The 19,745-nt window shown below is 41.0% G+C and overlaps 1 protein-coding gene across 1 annotated transcript in view; it reads left to right on the forward strand.

Annotated features, from left to right (window-relative positions):
• The first annotated feature begins 585 nt into the window (after positions 1 to 585).
• ptpn18 (protein tyrosine phosphatase non-receptor type 18) overlaps positions 586 to 19,745 on the forward strand; it is a 39,591-nt gene continuing 20,431 nt past the window's right edge. Inside the window, exons 1-9 of the mRNA XM_053625649.1 lie at positions 586 to 1,026; positions 14,411 to 14,519; positions 15,276 to 15,352; positions 15,628 to 15,723; positions 16,728 to 16,766; positions 16,908 to 16,976; positions 17,191 to 17,253; positions 18,812 to 18,954; positions 19,432 to 19,498. Of these exons, the coding sequence (XP_053481624.1) occupies positions 943 to 1,026; positions 14,411 to 14,519; positions 15,276 to 15,352; positions 15,628 to 15,723; positions 16,728 to 16,766; positions 16,908 to 16,976; positions 17,191 to 17,253; positions 18,812 to 18,954; positions 19,432 to 19,498 (747 nt within the window). The 5' untranslated portion in view covers positions 586 to 942. The remainder of the gene's footprint in view (positions 1,027 to 14,410; positions 14,520 to 15,275; positions 15,353 to 15,627; positions 15,724 to 16,727; positions 16,767 to 16,907; positions 16,977 to 17,190; positions 17,254 to 18,811; positions 18,955 to 19,431; positions 19,499 to 19,745) is intronic.

A 19,745-nucleotide genomic window follows, 5' to 3' on the forward strand; every position in this document is an offset into this window, starting at 1 on the left:
ATTGTGCGAATTCCTACTTCGACAATGTCTATTTTTGTTTACTACCTCAACATTCAGTTTTAATTACTAATTGTACGGATTGTCGGACACAATTATGGCCATAACTTGGGAATGTTTAAATGTTTATATACACGTATATAAAAGCAAATCTTCCACCATCGTCTTGTCAGTCAGCTCGCCTCACTCTCGTCACGTGATAAATGAAATCGGACTCCCGCTGATCTGTGCTGCAATTCCGACTCAATCGGCTCGTGCTTGGTTTTTAATTGTATCGTCCGTTTTCACGCATAAATTTAAAAGAAAAAAAACAATGTTGCATGCTGCGCCTGCGTCCGACTCGTACTGTGTGTATGTGGACAGCATTTACAAATCACGATATTCGCGCACGGTTTTAATGATGATTAAATGTGACAAACCGTCGGGGAATTTTATCGTGGTTTATCGTGAAACCGGTAACCGTTTCATCCCTAGTCGTGCAAACGTTGTTACACGTGATATCCAGCAATCTGGCAACCCAGATTGTGACAGATTTAAATGTTACAAAGGTTGTAAGATTTATCTCAGTTACTGAGAGGTATACTTCCCTCTGTGGGCTCTCTGCTGGCTGGACGAACTGAAAACAGCTTCAAAACAACACAGAATACAGTTTAAAACTACTGAAAAGTGACAGTGGAGAAGCTGAGAGATCATTTCCTCCTGTCAGTGTTGCTCTGAGGAGGGGGGAAAAAAACCCTCACCACACGAAGCTCGCGCACAGATGAACGCGGTCATGGTTACATTCTTTTAGATGCGTTAAAATATGAAACAAACTAAAGTTTCAGTCCAAACATCCAGGCGGAATTTCGGTCAAGACTATTTAATTTAAAGGGTTTTTTAAAAAAAAAAAAGAAAGAAAGAAAGAAAAGAGAAGGAAAAAAACAACTCAAAGGTGTTTGGGACTCCATGGAGGCGTACCTGCTGAAGTTTATCGAGCGCGTGCGAGCTGAGAGCAGCTTTGGAGAGAATGGCATTGCCTCTGAGTACACGGTGAGTAACTCACTGCAGTTCATCATCAAGAAGAGAGGAAAAAAAAACAAAACAGGAACATTTGCTATTTTTTATACGTTTTAAAATCAAAAACAAGATGGAATTTAGGCTTTTGGAGTGATCCAGGAGTCATGAGTTGCTTGTCATTAGGTTCATTCACTTGCACAGAGCTTAAGAATCATGTTATTGTCATTAAAAATCATGCTCTTGTCATTAGAAATGATGTTTTTTTTTTTGTCATTTAAAAAAAAAAAAATCATATTAGTGTCATTTTGTACAAGAGGGAAAAAAAAGCAAGGATGGTGCAATTATACTAGTTCAGTTTTTTTTTTTTAAGTGTTAGTAGTATAGTGTTAGTATTTTTTTTAATCTAAGTACAGTTACAAAGCTTTTCACAGTCATTTATAATGCTTTGTTTGTCTTTATTATTGAAATAAAATGCTTTATTTCATGTAGTGGTAGGTATATTTCCCCAAAGCAAGATTACTCTATTAGCTGTATAACTTGAACAGAAAGAGGTAATTGTCCTGTCATTACCTTTAGTCCTGTACACATAGACTACTAAAGGGTGGTGTATTTCACATTATGAAAGTTGTTTTACAGAAGTGCGGTCCCTCCTATCAAGGCCTCGCTGTAGCCGAATGAAATGACAAGTGCGCTGGTTCCTTATTGAACCCATGTACAATCAGCCGATTATTATAAGAGTTCAAAGATATAGTTTGTCATTTGTGATAAAAATTTAAAAAAAAAAAAAGAAAGAAAGATGCAACGAACGGACGTTATAAGGAAGTACCGGTTTACGGTTTGGGTGAATGAACGTGGGGCGTGAGATATCAATCCTGACCCTGGAATGCCATGGCAGAGTTTATTTCTGTACGTCATGTGACATACCTGATAAGCTGAATCATCTACCACGCCTCACTCATCTAATCGTCAGCATGTTCATGAACTCGTTCGGGTGTGTGCAGGGAGAACGTCGATCTGGTCGTTGCTCCATGTGGTAGTGAGAGTCAGGATGCAAGTGCGTAAATACAGCGCGTGTTTTAATTGGGTGTAACCCACTAATAATCGTCACAGTCCGTAGCGAGAGTCGAAACAAAACAGAACACGCCGTTAATGCACCGTAAGACTTTGCAACAAAAGGCAGAGGTGGCAACAGACAAACTAATTAAAGAGCAAACAACAAACAGGTGAACACAGTCAGGTAACAGACCAAGGGAAGAATGTGAGAAACCCCGAAAAAAAGGCACATGGAGAAAAAAAAAAGCCACCTTCTACTCGACGTGGATTCACAGGGTGACGGTGGTCATACTGTACAGCGTTTTGAATTGTATGAACGGTAGTATAAAAAAGAAAGGTTATTCTTATTTACAGAGAGTTTATTTACAGAGAGCTGTTACTTTCAAAATGTTAGTAGGAGCACATTCCCAGCCTATAAAAAGACAGAATGTACTGGAGGCGATAATGAAACGTTTTTATTATTTTTTTTTTACACTTTATGGTTTGCAATTTTATTGTATTTGGTTGTATTATATTACTCAGAAAACGTTCGGGCCACGCAACCGAACACGCCTCTACACCAAACAGTCAGTAATCGATTGAAGGCTGTTTGACAAACACACCCATAGATAATATGGGGCTAATAATATGTACTAAAAGGACAGCATACGAGGTTGTAAATATATCTCTGCACGCCACACTCTGCACTCATAGTTCACGTGTGTTGTGGAAACCAACACTTGCAGACCCGAGTACGAGTTGCATTCACTGCTCCAGTTCCAGTGCACACAAACTCAGACCAACTTCTACAGGTAGTCTCGGGTTCGGTACCTTTCACGTTACTCGTTTTCATTTTTCACACAAACCCTGCTCTGTTTCAGACTAAATCGCCAGTGTGAACCCCCCCAGCGTGAATGTGTGTGCCCTTGCGTCACATCCAGGGTGTATTCACGCCTCATCCTCAATAACGACAATGAAGTCATTAAAATGAATTAACGAATGCTGACGGTTATGATTCTTATCCTTATTATTTTGAATGAAATGATCTGCACCTTCCCCATTTTCAGGTTGACACTTATGTCAGAGCTCTGAGTATTGACGTCATTTCAGTAACTATGGTAACTGTCAAACGTACGTGGAACAGCAGAGGCATGGTGGTGGCGTTCTTGGAGACAAATTTAGCTTTGTGTCCATGTGCAACATCTGTGTGTGCATCCATAGCAACATAAAACATTCATTAAATAAAATACATCAGTGGATCAAACAACAAACATTTCAAATCCAATCCAATACTGAGCCAGCATTTTTATACTACTACTACTACTACTACTAATAATAATAATAATAATAACATGTTCGCCTCACACCTCCAGGGTCGGGGGTTCGATTCCCACCGTGGCCCTGCGTGTGCGGAGTTTGCATGTTCTCCCCGTGCTGCGGGGGCTTCCTCCGGGTACTCCGGTTTCCTCCCCCAGTCCAAAGACATGCATGGTAGGCTGATTGGCGTGTCTAAAGTGTCCGTAGTGTATGAATGGGTGTGTGAATGTGTGTGTGATTGTGCCCTGCGATGGACTGGCACCCTGTCCAGGGTGTACCCCGCCTTGTGCCCGATGCTCTCTGGGATAGACTCCAGGTTTCCCCGTGACCCTGAAAAGGATAAGCGGTATAGAAGATGGATGGATGGATGAAAATTCTTCTTCTTCTTCTTCTTATACTTCTACGAATTTGCTTTAAAAGTCCAGGAATAAACTGTCCTCGCGCACACTTTGAATATGTTAATAATAATCCACATTCGTGCCTCACTATAACAGAGGTCTGTTTGTTGCATGATGCAGATATTTGCATGCAGCCGGACAACCTCTTCATGATCACAGCCTTCATCGGGTTTAAATCGGGTTAAATGCTTTCCATGGTTCTGGAAGACTAAGCAGGAGTTTGAACCCTCTGACACTTTGTGGCACAAACCTTTAATTGCTGTGTGACCTCTGACCCCATGGCCTCATTGCCGTAGTAAATAATAAGTCCACTGGGAGAAATGTTACCGCATTGTGGATGATGAAATCCAGCTATTATTATATGACTCCAAGGCGCACAGTATCGCACTACAGGTACAGTATATTGCTGTATCAGAATCATTTTATAAGATAAGATGTTATAGGAAAATGATCTGTGATGGTAAACAGTGATTGCGATGAGTTACCGTTATCTACACCAAAGTTTTCCTATAACCGCTGAAGTGTTTTTTTCCTCTTAAACCACAGCAATTTGTTAGGTTTTCTTTATTAACGAATGTCAAATACTTTCCGACAGTTTCGAGTTGCAGCTATTAGCAGATTAGCAGCGGTTGCTAACTGTACTAGCTAAAGACTCAAGTATTAAAAGGTTGTTGTCTTGTAAGACAATAACTCGAAATAAATCAGTTGTGATCACGATTAAGAAATTATTACGACGCAAGGAAGAGCAATGAGAATGGTTTGGATCGTTGTTTATGAATTAATCTGAACATGTTACAGTAACTATTAAGATTGAATTTTTTCCAGAGCAAAAGTCAAAGTTAAATGTAAGGTTTTCATTGCATAGTGCATCCATCCATCCATCCATCCATCCATTTTCCATACCGCTTATCCTACACAGGGTCACACGGGGGCCTGGAACCTATCCCAGGGAACTCGGGGCACGAGGCAGGGGACAATTTGAAAATGCCACTCAGCCTACGACGCATGTCTTTGGACTGTAGGAGGAAACCGGAGAACCCAGAGGAAACCCCCCACCCCCGACTTAAAAACACTAAATGACTAAAAATGCACATGAAATTTATTTATTAAACCAGTCAAACTGGCCATGACGTGACACGAGATGAACCTGTCCACCCTGCTTGATGTCAACTTTACGATTAGTTTGAATCAATTGAATACTAATGATTGATTGATATAAACTTTAACGTATTAAATTATATTATGCTATATTATTCAGATACTTCAATGCTCAGAGATTGGACTGACACACACACACACACACTCTGAACTGAACACCATCCCGCTCCCATTGCAATATTTGCACATTTCGGTATTGACTCTGTTGCATTTTTGCTGCTACTGTATTATAAAAATATAATATTTAATTTCCTGTCACTATTATACACCGTACCTGGCTGCTACCACAATAACGGCTAGGTCCATATTTGGTATAAGCTAATCTGCTGAATACTCAGTCATAGCATGTTATGTTTACATTCACTAAAACTGTGTACTGTTCGGCGCTACACTGTGACTCACTGTGCATATTGTCCTGTTTTAGTAGTACCGTACTGTCCTGTGTCGTTAGCACACATCTTTGTATCGAACGTAGAATGTGTAGTTCTGTGTCGTCTCTTGTGGTTAGCGTGTTGTTTTATGTAGCACCGTGGTCCTGGAGGAACGTTTCACTGCGTACCGTACCAGCTGTATACGGTCGAAATGACAATAAAAGCCACTTGAACTCGAACTCATTAATCTAATATTAACACGAAGATGTTTTTTTTTTTGTCACCCAGATCTTTTCTGAACTGAACCAGATGAAAGCTACTAAATAGGCAAGATTTCTAACATATAACAGTCTAACAGTCGGATAAACATCAGAGCCATTACACGCTGCACGGCTGTGTGCATGCTGCAGTTATGAATATGACAAATGCACCCCTTTATGTTCTTGCACATGGCACGGTGGTGACCTGAAGAACAAAAAAGCCCTTACATCATAAACGTTTCCTCAGAGAATGTTGATAGGTACACAGTGCACACTTTTTCCTCTTGCGGTTTAGAGGTTTCGTGCTTTGTCTGCTGCAGACTTGGGACAAAACACATGACCCACAAGGTTTATAAACCTCATCTCTGTCCTGGTTTCTGGCATGTCGGTGAGCTTTATATCATTCATTTGATGCGGGCGTTTTCCGAGGCTCTGAGTGAAACTTCACTATAATACTGTCTGTTCTCTTTTTAACGCAAGGAAGTAAAAACGACACTGTGGCTTTCAACATGGTGCACACAGAGGTAAAGAATCCTCTTTATGCTCGCATATCATCTGTGCATCAGGCTTTAGTGTATATATTACATATATATATATGATATATATTACATACACATTCTTTCTTGTACAAGTATGAAAGTCAGGCATGACTTTTATTTATTTATTTTTTTAAATGTTGCAAGGATGCAATTAAGTCAATCAAGCAACAAGCGGCCGGAAACAAGAGCAAGGTGCACTGCGGAAAAGTGATCTGATTCTCTCCAGTGACGAAGGTTTGGTTTCGGTACTGGCAGGAGCCTCACTGTTCACGACACTGTACTCGTGGTATGATTAAACGAGGCGTAAAAACACTCAAAGGCACGCTGTTATAGGAAAATGATCAACGACGGGGTGGTGTGAGGCGGCCTGATGCGAAGCGGCGAGACAGTCAACACGCCAGAGTCGGTTATTTGTTCCTACAGAGACGTTCTCTGTCACTGCAAGTGGGCGTTTGTGTCATTTTCAGATTGACTCACAGCTTCCTGATGTTGTTTGTCCCTTTTTTTTTCTTTTGTAGGGAAGAAGAAGGAAAACAAGAGGTTGACGTTGATTATTATCTTATTAGTGTTTCTGTGTCTATGAAAGCTTGTTAGCTAATGAAACGAGTAAACCAGATAATTGAGGTAAATATGCTAAGTGTTGGAAGCTAGGTCATGTTACAAAGCTGATGTTCCCCAGACAGGACGTATTAGCCCGTGTAACATTAACGTTATACAGTATACTTTGTTGGTTAGAGACTTAACGCTAGCTAGCAAGCTGTCGCTAGTATTAGCTAGCGACATCGTTCGACTTTCCTAGTGAGCTAGAATATTAGCTAGGTTGTAACACACTCGTTATCTGCCCTCTTTCGCATACATGAGGTCAGAGACGCTCATGATCGGCTAGCGACTGAAGGGGAGTAGAACACAGCTGCGTTCAGGCCATGTCGTAATTACCGTAATTACGAGATTCCAACTTGTAAAAAGCATTCAGGTCCTCGTAGAGCTCGTAATTACAACTCGCACACTGGGAATTTTCCCGGGAGCACCGAGTTGTACCACCCGAGTGCTGAAACGTCATGTGGAAACACTCGAAATGGCGACGGCTTCTGCAGTAAAACGTAGTTAAGTAGTCATCTCGTAATATTTCCGCGTAATAATTCGTATAATTGACTATTATAAATGTCGTAATAATGCAAGGTTAATCTGAAAATATAGAAAGAAAGACACGATACAGTTTAATGTAAGTTTGCGGTTGTCAACATCTCGCACGGATTCGTTTAATTCCGGGAACAGCTCCGAGTAGAGCGTCCGAGTCGTCCTCTAGTAATTACGGTAATTTTAACATGGTGTTAACGCAGCCTAGGCCCCTCCCACATAGAGAAAATGGGCAATTTTGCCAATTTTCTTAACAAGGCCGACGTTCTTGTAAAACAACTACGGACATGACTACTAGAGTCTTGAAGGTAGCACGGGTTTGTTCTGAGCCTCTCTATGTAGAGCACTGCTTGCCATTTACTGGAGCATTGACAGCCAAAAGAACACAACGGTTGATCTGACGTGGTCGTCATGTCCTCTTACTGTTTGTCGGCCGTGTCTTCTGCAGGAACGCTTTAAAAACTCCGTGTAAAGGAAACAGAAGCGTGACGAGTTGCACATCACAGCTTTCAATTTCTCACAGCTACTGACATGTTAAACTGTTAGTTTTAGAAAAACCCCATGGTTCTCGCCTGCTCTTGACAAGTGATCTAGAAAATCAGCTTCTTAAAAATATCAGTCTGGTGTGTATATATATATATATATATATATATATATATATATATATATATATAATATACACGTTTGATCAGTAATTATGAGTGATGTAGAAGAGTGCTGCGCTTGTGATAGGGCGCATGTGAACTGAGGAGGAGAATGAGTATTGTATTGTGAGAATTGGGCTCGCAGATCGCGTGGGTAGGGTAATTCTTACTGTGTGGATGACCATGGCTGTCAGCCACCACCGAAGACCATTTTATAGATCTATATCTATATCAGTACGGGCTGTGCGTAAGCCACTGACAGAACAAGAGGTGTTTTTATGCTTACGGACTGCTAATGAGAAGCATTTGAGACACTTTTATATAAAAAGAATCAGCCACCACTGAGACCAAGAACCACACAGACACAATTTCTGTCACGCTAATGACATTAATAGTCACTCTAAGCACTGTGGGGGCAGGAAGACTGACTTTGTTGCTCTCATGCATCCAGCAGATACTGTCAAAATGTATATGTATGTATAACGCTACATCGTACACTTTAAAAAAGTTTCTTCGGCAGGTTAAGACAAAAGTAAACAGAACGACTGCAAGCCGCAGGTTGTCTAGCGTAAAATACCAGTGCAAATCTAGTTCAGGTAAAAGAATATATAGACCAGAAGCGGGTCAGATGATTAGTGGATTCGTTTTCTGTTGATTAGTTTTCTGCAGCAGCTGCGCTGAGAGTATTTCCTACTGCAAGGCAGATCACAGGTTTCTTTTACTGCACTCGTTCTAATACTTTATTGTTTCTATAGTAACAGCTTCTACAGGGACTTGTGCGGTGGACATGGTTTAAAAATAAAACTCTGGTGATGTTTTCTGTGAGAAGACGCTTATTTAGTATTTATGGAATGTGGTATCAGGGGGAGCAGTGGGAGCTCAGTAGGAGCCGTGGGAGCAGTGGGAGGTCAGTGGTAGCAGTGGGAGCTCAGTAGGAGCCATGGGAGCAGTGGGAGCAATGGGAGGTCAATGGTAGCAGTGGGAGGTCACTGGGAGCAGTGGGAGGTTAGTGGGGGATCAAGATCCTTAACCCTCAACTGCTCAGATGTATAAATGAGATAAATGTAAGTCGCTCTGGATAAGGGCGTCCGCCAAATGCCGTAAATGCAATGGAAGGAGTCTCCAGCGTTTGTACCAGTCAGAGATACTTTATTGTAAAGGTGTGTTAGTTAATATAGTTAATAGTCCTTGATGAAGGCCATGCTAGTCATTTTGTCCAAAGATTTTTGAAGTGCCTTTGAAACGCGTAGCGTTATTCGATTCGTGTTGACGTCATTTCCACTGAAACAGGAAGTCAGGGCGGGACAAATCGAGTGGCTCTGCCCCCTTTTAATTAGCCGGTAGTTTTTAGCTTACCTCACACCCAGAAAACTGTCGGGGGCGGGACAGTTCAGATTCTAGAGAGCATTCGATTGGACAGAAAATCTGCCGAGAAGCCGAAGTGCAGAATGTTGTCATCAAAATTGTTGATTCGTAGTGGTGGTAGAGAGAGACTGTAAATTCTGAACGCGTGTATCTACTAATAGCGAATTTTGTCATTGTTCTGGAGCGCACTCGCTTATAGATAACCTTATGGTTTTTTAAATATTACCTTTCATTTAGTGTGTTATATATACAGCTGTTTGTGAATGTAAAAACATCTGCAAAGTTTCCAAATCAAAGCGCACGACAAACAGAGTTATCGACTCCCAAAAGAAGGAACCGATTCTGAACAGCTGAAACGACTCGTTAGTGATTCTAGACTTACTTCCTGTACTAACCTACGTAGGTTTGTAACAAAAAGCCCCGCCTCTGCTCTTCATCTGCTGCTCGATGATAGCGGTAGACCAATCACAACAGACTGGGACATCTGACCAATCAGAGCAGAGTACGCTCTCTGAAAGGAGGAGTTTAGAATGAATCCTTTAGAACGAACCATTGAACGAGTCGTTTGTGACACTGTGGGGAAAAGGTAATGCTGCAGTTTAAATTATGAACAAATGAAAGTGTTTTTTGACCTCCGATGCGTGTAAATCTATTGTATGAGAGCTTTAAAACAAAATTAGGCACGTTTCAGAGCCATAATAGGTGCACTTTAAGGCGAACATATTCATACTAAAAGCCACAAAACTTCCATTTTGATTTCACGGGGACTTTAAGACTGATATGACATTGATATAGAAGGAATAAAACATGCTGGGGTGTAAGAGGAATAAAACATTTAGCATATGCTGCTATCACCCGTATCTTATACGAAACAAACCACATTCTCATGCTAGTCCAAATATGTCTGCTAAGAATATTATTAGGCTAGAGAAAGAAAGAGAGAGAGAGAGAAAGAGAGATGCTACGTGATGATCTCTCTATCATTTAACAATGATCTTTTTTATCTGTGATGTGTTAGAGAATTCGCTACAATTGCTACAATCCCTAATAAAAGTTATTTACAGGGCTGTATGTATAAGGACAAGACACCATCTTGTGGTCAGATTCAGAGCACAACGCCCACCACGATTACCGGAGTAACAATAATGTGGAACGTCAAGACGTATTTCATCTATCGCAGAAAAAAGTGCAAGACTCCATATTCCTGTCACGATAACTACTTCTGTTGGCCGATATATTGTCCCAGAAATAATTGCGATAAACGATATTACCGTCATTTTCTGACCATTTTATGCCACTGATATAATGATAATTATCATTTTCACTTAAATATTTCCAAAATTCGAATTGTTTCCGAATTGTAAAGCCATTATTTTCAGGGGGAAATACTAGTGAACGCCAGATGTTTCAATCAACAGTCCACAAGAGGGCGTAACGAAGAAATACAAACCAAACAGCGGCACGTTATTCGGTTTCTTGCAAAGAACAAATCTGGCTGTTAGTAAAGCGCATTTATTGTTTTAACTAAAGTGCATGAAATGATAAAAATCTAAAGATTTAATACCAGGCTTTCAGGCCAGTTCCAGAATTCATTCTCACGCTGGTTTTAGTCAGCGTTTTTGTCTTCTGAAATGTGGTCAAGATTTCGTTATGTCATATTCATTCATTTTAGTCAATTTAACTAAAATGCCATAGAATTTTAGTCAGCCAGCAACTCCATTTCCCAGAATGCACCACGGATTACAAACATAGCCGACAACTACAACTCCCAATGGAACACACAGCCACCTTCTCCTGAGGACTAATCACACAAACCTGTTCTCAATCACACCACACTACTTAAGAGACTCTCATAAGGTTTGTCACTGCCGTTACCGAGCCTTGACATCTTGTTTGTTTATTCTGGTTTTGTCTTTGTTCATGATTTTGACCATGTGTTTGGACTGTTTGCCTGGTCGCCTGTCTATGTTGATTGAATTCTGCCGGATCCTTTGGACTTGTTTTCGTATTAAACTACCCAACCTGCACTTGCGTCCGTCTTAACCTCCGTCTTAACCTTCGATATTAACTTAAACATGTATGAACGAAAAACCCTGTGAACACTGCCCTTGTCGTAGAAAGCTGATCACCTGAAATAATAACGTTACAACGAGTTCACTACTGGAATACGATATTGCAAATTGTTTATGCTTTAGTTCTTTAGCGCGTTGTTACGGAAACAGAGTATTCACAACGTGACTTAGCGTTCTACCTAGCGCCTCACTTAAGTTGGTGTTAAGCGCCTCACTTACTTGCGTTCGTGTCATTTTGTGCAGAAGCGAGTTGTAATATTAGGTTTATGTTGTATGTATGTCTGATTAATCTCATGTGGGTATAGGACGCGTTCGGGCGAGTTGATTAACGCGCTTCAGTTTACCGCTGTTCATTCACTGTTCGGCTTCAGCTCACGCTGCTTAAGCGGCTCGATCCCCCTGACTCTGACTGGATTATTTCAAACACTAGAACTATTCTTTCTAGATTTTTCTTCAAAAATTTTTTTTTTAACATCTTGCCCGTCGTTTTTTCGAACAGTATGTTTTAATTCAAATCGGTCCTGATTCTTAAATTGTGCATTTTTATCTTCAATTCGGCAAATATGTAAAGTTTGAAAAAATAATTTGACAGCCCTAGAGCAGACAAGAGGACAAGGCCTAAAATGTTAGCGACATTCATTCTTATGTAAACAAACACGCATGTAAACACAATGGCCGATATAGAGGTCAGCAAAAACGGTCGAGGTCGCGCGTCCGTATATAAGTGGATAAGTCGATAAGGTCATTATCGTGACAGGTCTACGACTCCGTGTGTATTATTACATTTCCGTTACATTGCATTTTGAGTTACAAGTGAGTCACATTTCAGTCCATAACCAGAACCAAGAAAAAGACCAAGTTACAGGAAGAACCAAGTTTTGTTTTTTTTTTCTAATTAAATGAAATAAAATGAAATGAAAATGGGTTAGGGTGAGTGATAGTACTCAGGGGTGCTAATACAAGTGATCATCTGATAATACAATAGTACTCGTTCCAATATAACCTCTGTGGTTATGCCTGTTTTTGTCGTTCGTGTTTCGGACGGTTGTGCGTGTACACGAGTGTTTAGGCATATTTTAAAAGAGCGCACATATGAAACAGAGATAAATGCGTGCTTGAATTTTTTTTAGCATCCGCGTAGGTGTATTTTGAGGTTTGCAAGGGAATCTTCTGAGCAAGATGAGCTGTGAACAATTCCACTATCGCTAAACCACATGTAAAAACAATCTGGGTTCAGATGTAGTAGATCCGCGTGGGCGGGCTTGGCATTTGGTTACTCAGTCTAAGGTGAGTATGACGGACATAAAATGAAAAAAGAAAAGGAAAAAAAACTGATGTGTGAAGTTTATGTCTGTCATAAAGAAATGATAACAAATATTCATTATTAAACAGCTTCAGGAATGAAACACAAAGACTGCGGGTAAGGCCTAAATACCAGTGATGGGAAGAGAAAAAAATTCCAGAAATCTCCCCAGTGTGTGAAAAGTCTCAAACACACAAAGGGACTCAATGCAGCCGTTTGGAACACGATAAATTCCACACGTTTTTGGGAATATGAATATTCAGAGTGATATCGGCCGATACCGATACCGATACCGATAGTTCATCCTTTCATACCTTGCAATTCTGAAAGAAATGTAAATAAAAACTTTATCCTCTCCATTTCAACAAGTTGTTTCGCACTAACTGGTCTCATCAACAGAAAACACATTACTCTAATTAACACATGAACTCAATTCTGAAGATTGAAGTAAGATTATTAACTTATTGAACGTTATTCATTCATATTAACATTGACTGAATTGTAAAAAAAAAAAAAAACCTCCTGCTCGTCTCACATTCACTCTCCACTAACAAAAGCATTTCTACTTCATCAGAAACATCAAACTGGTCATATATAATATCAACTTTTTTATATATGAACATTAACCGGATATGAAATACACCACTCTACAAATATATTTTTCTGTGCAATATATACTTTTTTGTCGACTCATCTTCATGTAAATCTTTCAACGGTGTACCGGCGCTTTAATTCAGAACGAGGGCGAGCAGGCAGCGGGAGAAAAATAATTAATTAATTAATTAATTAATTAATTAGACCAAAACTCCCGCTTCACTGCTGCTCACTTCCGGTATAAAATTTTATCAGTGCAGAGATTAGAGAGATTACAAACTGCAGTTTTGTCGTCATTCCACAGAGAGAAACATCTTCTTTACACACAGCACAAATTCCATGTGTTTTCCCGCCCTCTTCTGATTGACAGTTTAGAATCGGCCCCGATCATCGGACGTTTTTAAACGATCCGATGGCCCATAGCGTGAAAAATTGCCTTTATACGTCGGTGCATTTCTAGTTATAACCTTTATTTGAACGCAGCAGTGGATTTTACGCTTTTGGGTAAAAGACGGCAGGCGATATCGAGTCACGTAGGGAAAAAAAAAAGGAAGACATTCCTGACTCGTCCATTGTGCTGCTCCGGCTGGCTATTTTCATAAAGTTGTAAAAGATCTATCTGAATGTTGTTGTTTTTTTTTTTTTTTCCTACAACCAGGGACCTTTTTGTTTAGTTTGTTGACTTACGCGCCTTATTTCTTTTTTTCTTTCTCGACTCATCACCGCTTGGAGTTTATTATCCTAATTTTGTCATCAAGCGTTCAGCGAATACAAGACCACAAAACGTCCTTTAACAATTCTTTCTTCATTCTTTACATGAAGCGATGTATTGTGTAGCTTCAGGCGATTCAGTGATTCAGCGTGTGTGTGTGTGTGTGTGTTTTTTAAAAACTTTATACAGATCATCTTTAACCTTTTCAGCTGTCATAATGAATATTTTATTGAAAATGAAAATGGCAGGGGAGTTAATACAGGAAAAGTGTATGAGTTGGTATAAAAGGGTTTTTCCAAACGTATAACCGTTTTGAAGCGAGCAAATAATATCATAATGCACCGTTTTGACAGAAATAACGAGCGCTCGTTATACATACCGGGTTCGGTGACCTCCATCGACCTTGAGGTGAAATAAGAAAAGTGTGCTTTGTAAACTGAAAATCGACATCATTCGGACTACGTACTTATTACTATGTGTGAATTGTGTGTGTGTGTGTGTGTGTGTGAATACAGAGGATTAGGCATGAGAGCGGCTTGCTGAAAGAGAACTACGGTTTGACTACAACAGCCGGAGGACTCAAAGAAAACGCGAAGAAAAACCGCTACAAGGACATACTGCCTTGTAAGTAACACCACAGTCCGAGCATCTTATTTATCAGCTCTTCCTCGGTCTCAGTAATCCGATCTAATCTACCAGGCCACTTCTGCATCCGCGCTATGACCGATTTGTCTGGCTAAAGTCCGACCGTGAGTCCGCTGCGTCACGGAAGCTAAACGCACGAGCGCGTGTCATGCCGAAGGAGATCTAACAGGGACGGGCGATATCTGATCGTTTGGCGATATACCGCTAGAAATTCTCCCCACAATAAGAACGAGTCTTCCCGCGATAATAACGATAAATGATGATGTATTTCTGCGACCCGAGAGCGAAAATGAGTACGAGCAGGAGTTCATGGCTAAACGAGGAGCTACCTCTACAATCTGGAACTGGTTTGTTTACAGTCTTACTTTTAGATCGACGTTTGTGTTTCCGAGGCTCCAGAGATCACAGCTATCACTCGTAGATAAAAACAGTGGTGAACGGTGCTGTATTTTATATCATCACTGATATCGTTATCGCAATAAATACCAGAAAATATATCGTGGTATAGTTTTAAGTTTTAATATATCGCCCATCCCTAAGGTCTGGTAATAGAATTTTTAAAAAATTTTTTTTTTTTAAAGAACACTTTTATGAAATCTCACCGATTCGTCAAGCTGTGGCTACAAACTAAATGCTGTAGAAGGAATGAAAACTGTTACCTCGCTCGGTGTTCTGCTGAAGTGTTGATGTGGACTGTATATAAGCTTATATAACGTTGGCGTTCTTCTTTTGCAGATGATCAAACCCGCGTTATTCTAAGACCAACGACACCCGAGTATAGCTGTGATTACATTAATGCAAGTTTCATCAAGGTACTGATCTCAGGGGTCTGACACGTACACGCCACTGGACATGAGAACAGATCGAGATTTTCAGACTTCATACACATTAACACTGCCATTATATTCATAAAACAAACCACTGCAAGCTCCCAGGACATATTCCCTGCCTGTATTATTATTATTATTATTATTGTTATTATTGTTATGAACAATATGACATGAAGACATAAGAAATGTATTTTAGCTTTGGTTTGAATTTCATGGCTGTAGTTTATGCTGGTAAGAGGCTGATGTTTGTCCACTAGGGGGTGGCAGGGAGCAACACGTACATCGCCACACAGGGCCCTCTGAGTAACACCGTGGTGGATCTCTGGCGTATGATTTGGGAATATGACATCAAGGTAAATGAGTGTAAAGTAGATCTAGCTATCTATCAGTCTGTCTGTCTGTCTATCTATTTGACTATCTGTCCATCCATCTATCTATCTATCTATCTGTTTGTTTATCTGTATGTCTGTGTTTTGTCCATGTCTGTCTGTTTGCCTGTCTATGGTTCTATCTGTCAATCAATCTATCTATCTGTCTGTCTTTCTGTCTATATACCTTTCAGTCTATCTATCTGTCTGTCTGTCTGTGGTTCTATCTCTCAGTCTATCTGTCTGTCTGTCCCTCTGCCTGTCGATCTATCTATCTGTTTATTTATCTCTCTATTCATCTATCCCTTTATCTAACTGTTTATCTGTCTGCCTGTCTATCTATTTATCTAGTTGTCTGTCTGTCTGTCCCTCTGTCTGTCTATCTATCTATCTATCTATCTGTGTCCCCTTTGTCTATCTATCAATCTATCTGTCAGTCTGTCTGTTTGTTTATCCGTCTATTCGTCTATCCCTTTATCTAACTGTTTATCTGTCTTTCTGTCTGGCCATCTGTCTGTTTGTCTATCTATCTATCTATCTATCTATCTATCCATCTATCTATCTAGCTGCCTGTCTATTTATCTGTTATTCCATCTATTTATGTGTGTTGCTGACGGCCTGTCTCTCCGTCTGTGTATCTCTCTGGATATACTTGTCTGTCTGCCCTTCTGTTTTGTCTGTCTATCCAGCTTTCAATTGGTTATCAGTTTATTATCATTTGTGTCTGCCTGTCTGTCTGTCTGTCTGTCTGCTTACCTGTTCCTCTCTGTTTATACCAGTCGGTGTGTCAGTATATGAATCTGTCTGTTTGCGTTTCTGTCAGTGTCTATCTTTCTGTCTGTCTGACTGCCAGTCTGTGAGTCTCTGTGTCTGTTTATCTGTCTACCCATCTGTCTGTGTGTGTGTGTGTGTGTGTGTGTATGTCTGTTACACGGACACGGTATCAGAGTCTGAATGTTTGTGTGACGAGTGTCGTCTCTGTGCTGTAGGTGATCATCATGGCGTGTAAGGAGATCGAGCTGGGGAAGGTAAAGCTCTTCTGTCTCACTGCGTGTTTGTCTTGTGGTTAATATAAAGACTGCGCTAAATTAAAGGAATACTCGGGATCTGTACCGTGCTGACCGTTACCGGATGTGTCATTTCTCCGCACACTGTTTTCCTCTGTACAGAAAAAATGTGAGGTCTACTGGTCTCCTCTAGATGATGCGTCCACATTCGGTCCCTTCACCGTCTCGACTGTAAGTGCCTCCTACGAAATCATTATCATCAGTGCACGTGTGACCAGGCTGACCTCGAATGGTATTGTGCAAGCATTGTGAGACTGAGTTGGTTCCTTGTTTTTATTACGAACAAAGAAAGTGAAAAATCCTTCATTGGCCCACAGCGCAGTGGCTGCTGCATCAGAGGAAGTGCTCGGGCTGAAATTCCGCTGTGTGTTGTTTGTTCTGTTAGGTTGCAGAATCACCCACAAACGAAGAAGTCATTGTGAGAACACTGGCAGTGAAACACTGTGATGTAAGTGTACCATGCTGTTCTGTGTGTGTGAGACTCGTGTGTGGAAATACAGTGTTAGCAAAATTGTGAATGGGAATTACCTTCCTGAGGCAATAACAGAGAGATTAATCATTCAGAAAGAGGAAGCAAAATGGCTGTGTGTTTCTATTTTTTTGGGCGGATTCTTTCCCCCATTTTCTCCCTGCCAATTCCGACTCACCAGCCAGCTCTCTCCCATCATTCAACAGCCACCAAAGAGGAACACATGATTCCTCTGAGACACGTGCAGCCAGCCAAGTGTTTGTTTTCAATCTGCCGCTCTTGCTGCATCACAGTTCAGCGTCGCACCCGGCGTAACAAAGCTTAATGGTGTTTTCTTTTAAAGCGCACCTATTATGGTTTTGAAACGTGCCTAATTTTGTTTTAAAGGTCTCATACGATATATTTACACGCATCCGAGGTCAAAAAAACACTTTAACGCGCTCATAATTTAAACTGCAGCATTACCTTTTTTCCCCACAGTGTCACAAACGACTCGTTAAATGATTCGTTCTAAAGGATTCGTTCTAAACTCCTCCTTTCAGAGAGCATACTCTGCTCTGATTGGTCAGATGTCCCCGTCTGTTGTGATTGGTCTACCGCTGTAAGCGAGCAGCGGATGAAGAGCAGAGGCGGGGCTTTTTTGTTACAAACCTACGTAGGTAAGTACAGGAAGTAAAGTCTGGAATCACTAACGAGTCGTTTCAGCTGTTCAGAATCGGTTCCTTCTTTCGGGAGTCGATAACTCTGTTCGTCGTGCGCTTTGATTTTTGAAACTTTGCGGATGTTTTTACATTCACAAACAGCTACGTATATAACACACTACATGAAAGGGAATATTTGAAAAACCATAATAGGTGCACTTTAAAGTGAAAAAAAAGAGGGATCATTAAAATTGCATTTAGTTGTGTATTTAGTCCTGCCCTGAAGAAGCTATTTCACATAACAGATGTTTACATATAGTCCACAAGACAATAATAACTGAATTTACACAAATGAATCAGTTCAAAAGTTTATACACACTCGATTCTTAATACCGTGTGTCGTTACCTGGATGATTAACGACACGACGTGTTTATGTTTTGTGATAGTTGTTCATGAGTCCCTTGTTTATCCTGAGCTGTTAAACTGCCCACTGTTCTTCAGTAAAACCCTCCAGGTCCTGCACGTTCTTTACTTTTCCAGCAGCTTCTGCATATTTGAGCCCTTTCCATCAGCGACTGTATGATGCTGAGATCCATCTTTTCACACCGAGGGACTCGTACACGACTATTACAGAAGGTGCAAACGTTCACCGATGCTCAAGAAGGCAACACGATACATTAAGAGCAAGGGGGGGTGTAAACTTTTGAACAGGACGATCGGTGTAAAGTGTTATTATTTTGTCTTTCGGCAAACGTAAATATCTTATGTAGCTTCTGAAGGGCGGTGCTAAATAAAGTAAAAAAAAATAAAAAATCTCCTCACGTCTTTGACTCACATCTAGCGCTGGATACGAGAAGTGATTTATAACGAATTCCTAATCCGTTTCCACGTGTAGGAAACTCGCACCGTGTCCCATTTCCAGTACACGGCCTGGCCGGATCACGGAATCCCGGACGTAGCGGACGGCATTTTGAGAATGATGGAATCGGTTCACGTCAGACAGGGTCGCCACCCGGGACCACTGCTTGTCCACTGCAGGTCTGTGTCTGTTTCTTTCTGTCTCTCTCTCTCTCTCACACACACACACACACACACACACACACACTGATCAAATCGTCTGCAACTTTCTCACTCACACACTCCATCGTCGCCTTGACTAACTGCCTGTTCTTCACTGCTCTGACAAATGACCCATCTGCGCATGAAAATTCATCAGAGCGAGAGGCTCCACGTCGCCCGGCCTGGACCTCCCGCTCTCCATGCATTTTAATCCCAACATTTGAATGAAGTGCGACATGTTAAATATTCAGCACCTGATGTAGCACGGCGGCAGCCAGTTAACTCACAGGCTTCTGCACAAATTCCCTCATTAGCCCCTCGCTGTCGCGTATGAGAAAGGTCCTGTCTGACAATATGGGCCTTAGCGCCTCGGTGACCTCCAGAGGCAAGAGCGGAGGCAGAAATAGGGTTGATTGCGTTGAGTGATTGGTCTTGATTGCCTTTGCTTTTTTGCAGCGCTGGCTGCGGAAGAACCGGGGTGATTTGTGCCATCGACATTGTTAACGGCCTGCTGCACAAGAAGGTATGAAACTGTAAGCTAATGTTAGCGGTGCGTATGTCTTGCGGTCATAGCGAGTTTCACCAGCGGGTTTGATTTCTTCAAGGTCTAGTCGCGTACAGTGTATCATTATGTTACGAGGGATGCATCAATACATGTACAGAAGCGGTTTTGCCAAGTGGAACAAAACCCGCTCTACTCGTCAGTGCAATCACGGTAATGATCTCGCTAGCTGATGCTAACGTTATAAAGAGTGTATGTGCTTCGACAC

This window comes from Ictalurus furcatus, chromosome 5, assembly GCF_023375685.1.
Source record: "Ictalurus furcatus strain D&B chromosome 5, Billie_1.0, whole genome shotgun sequence".
NCBI classification, from domain to species: Eukaryota; Metazoa; Chordata; class Actinopteri; order Siluriformes; family Ictaluridae; genus Ictalurus; species Ictalurus furcatus.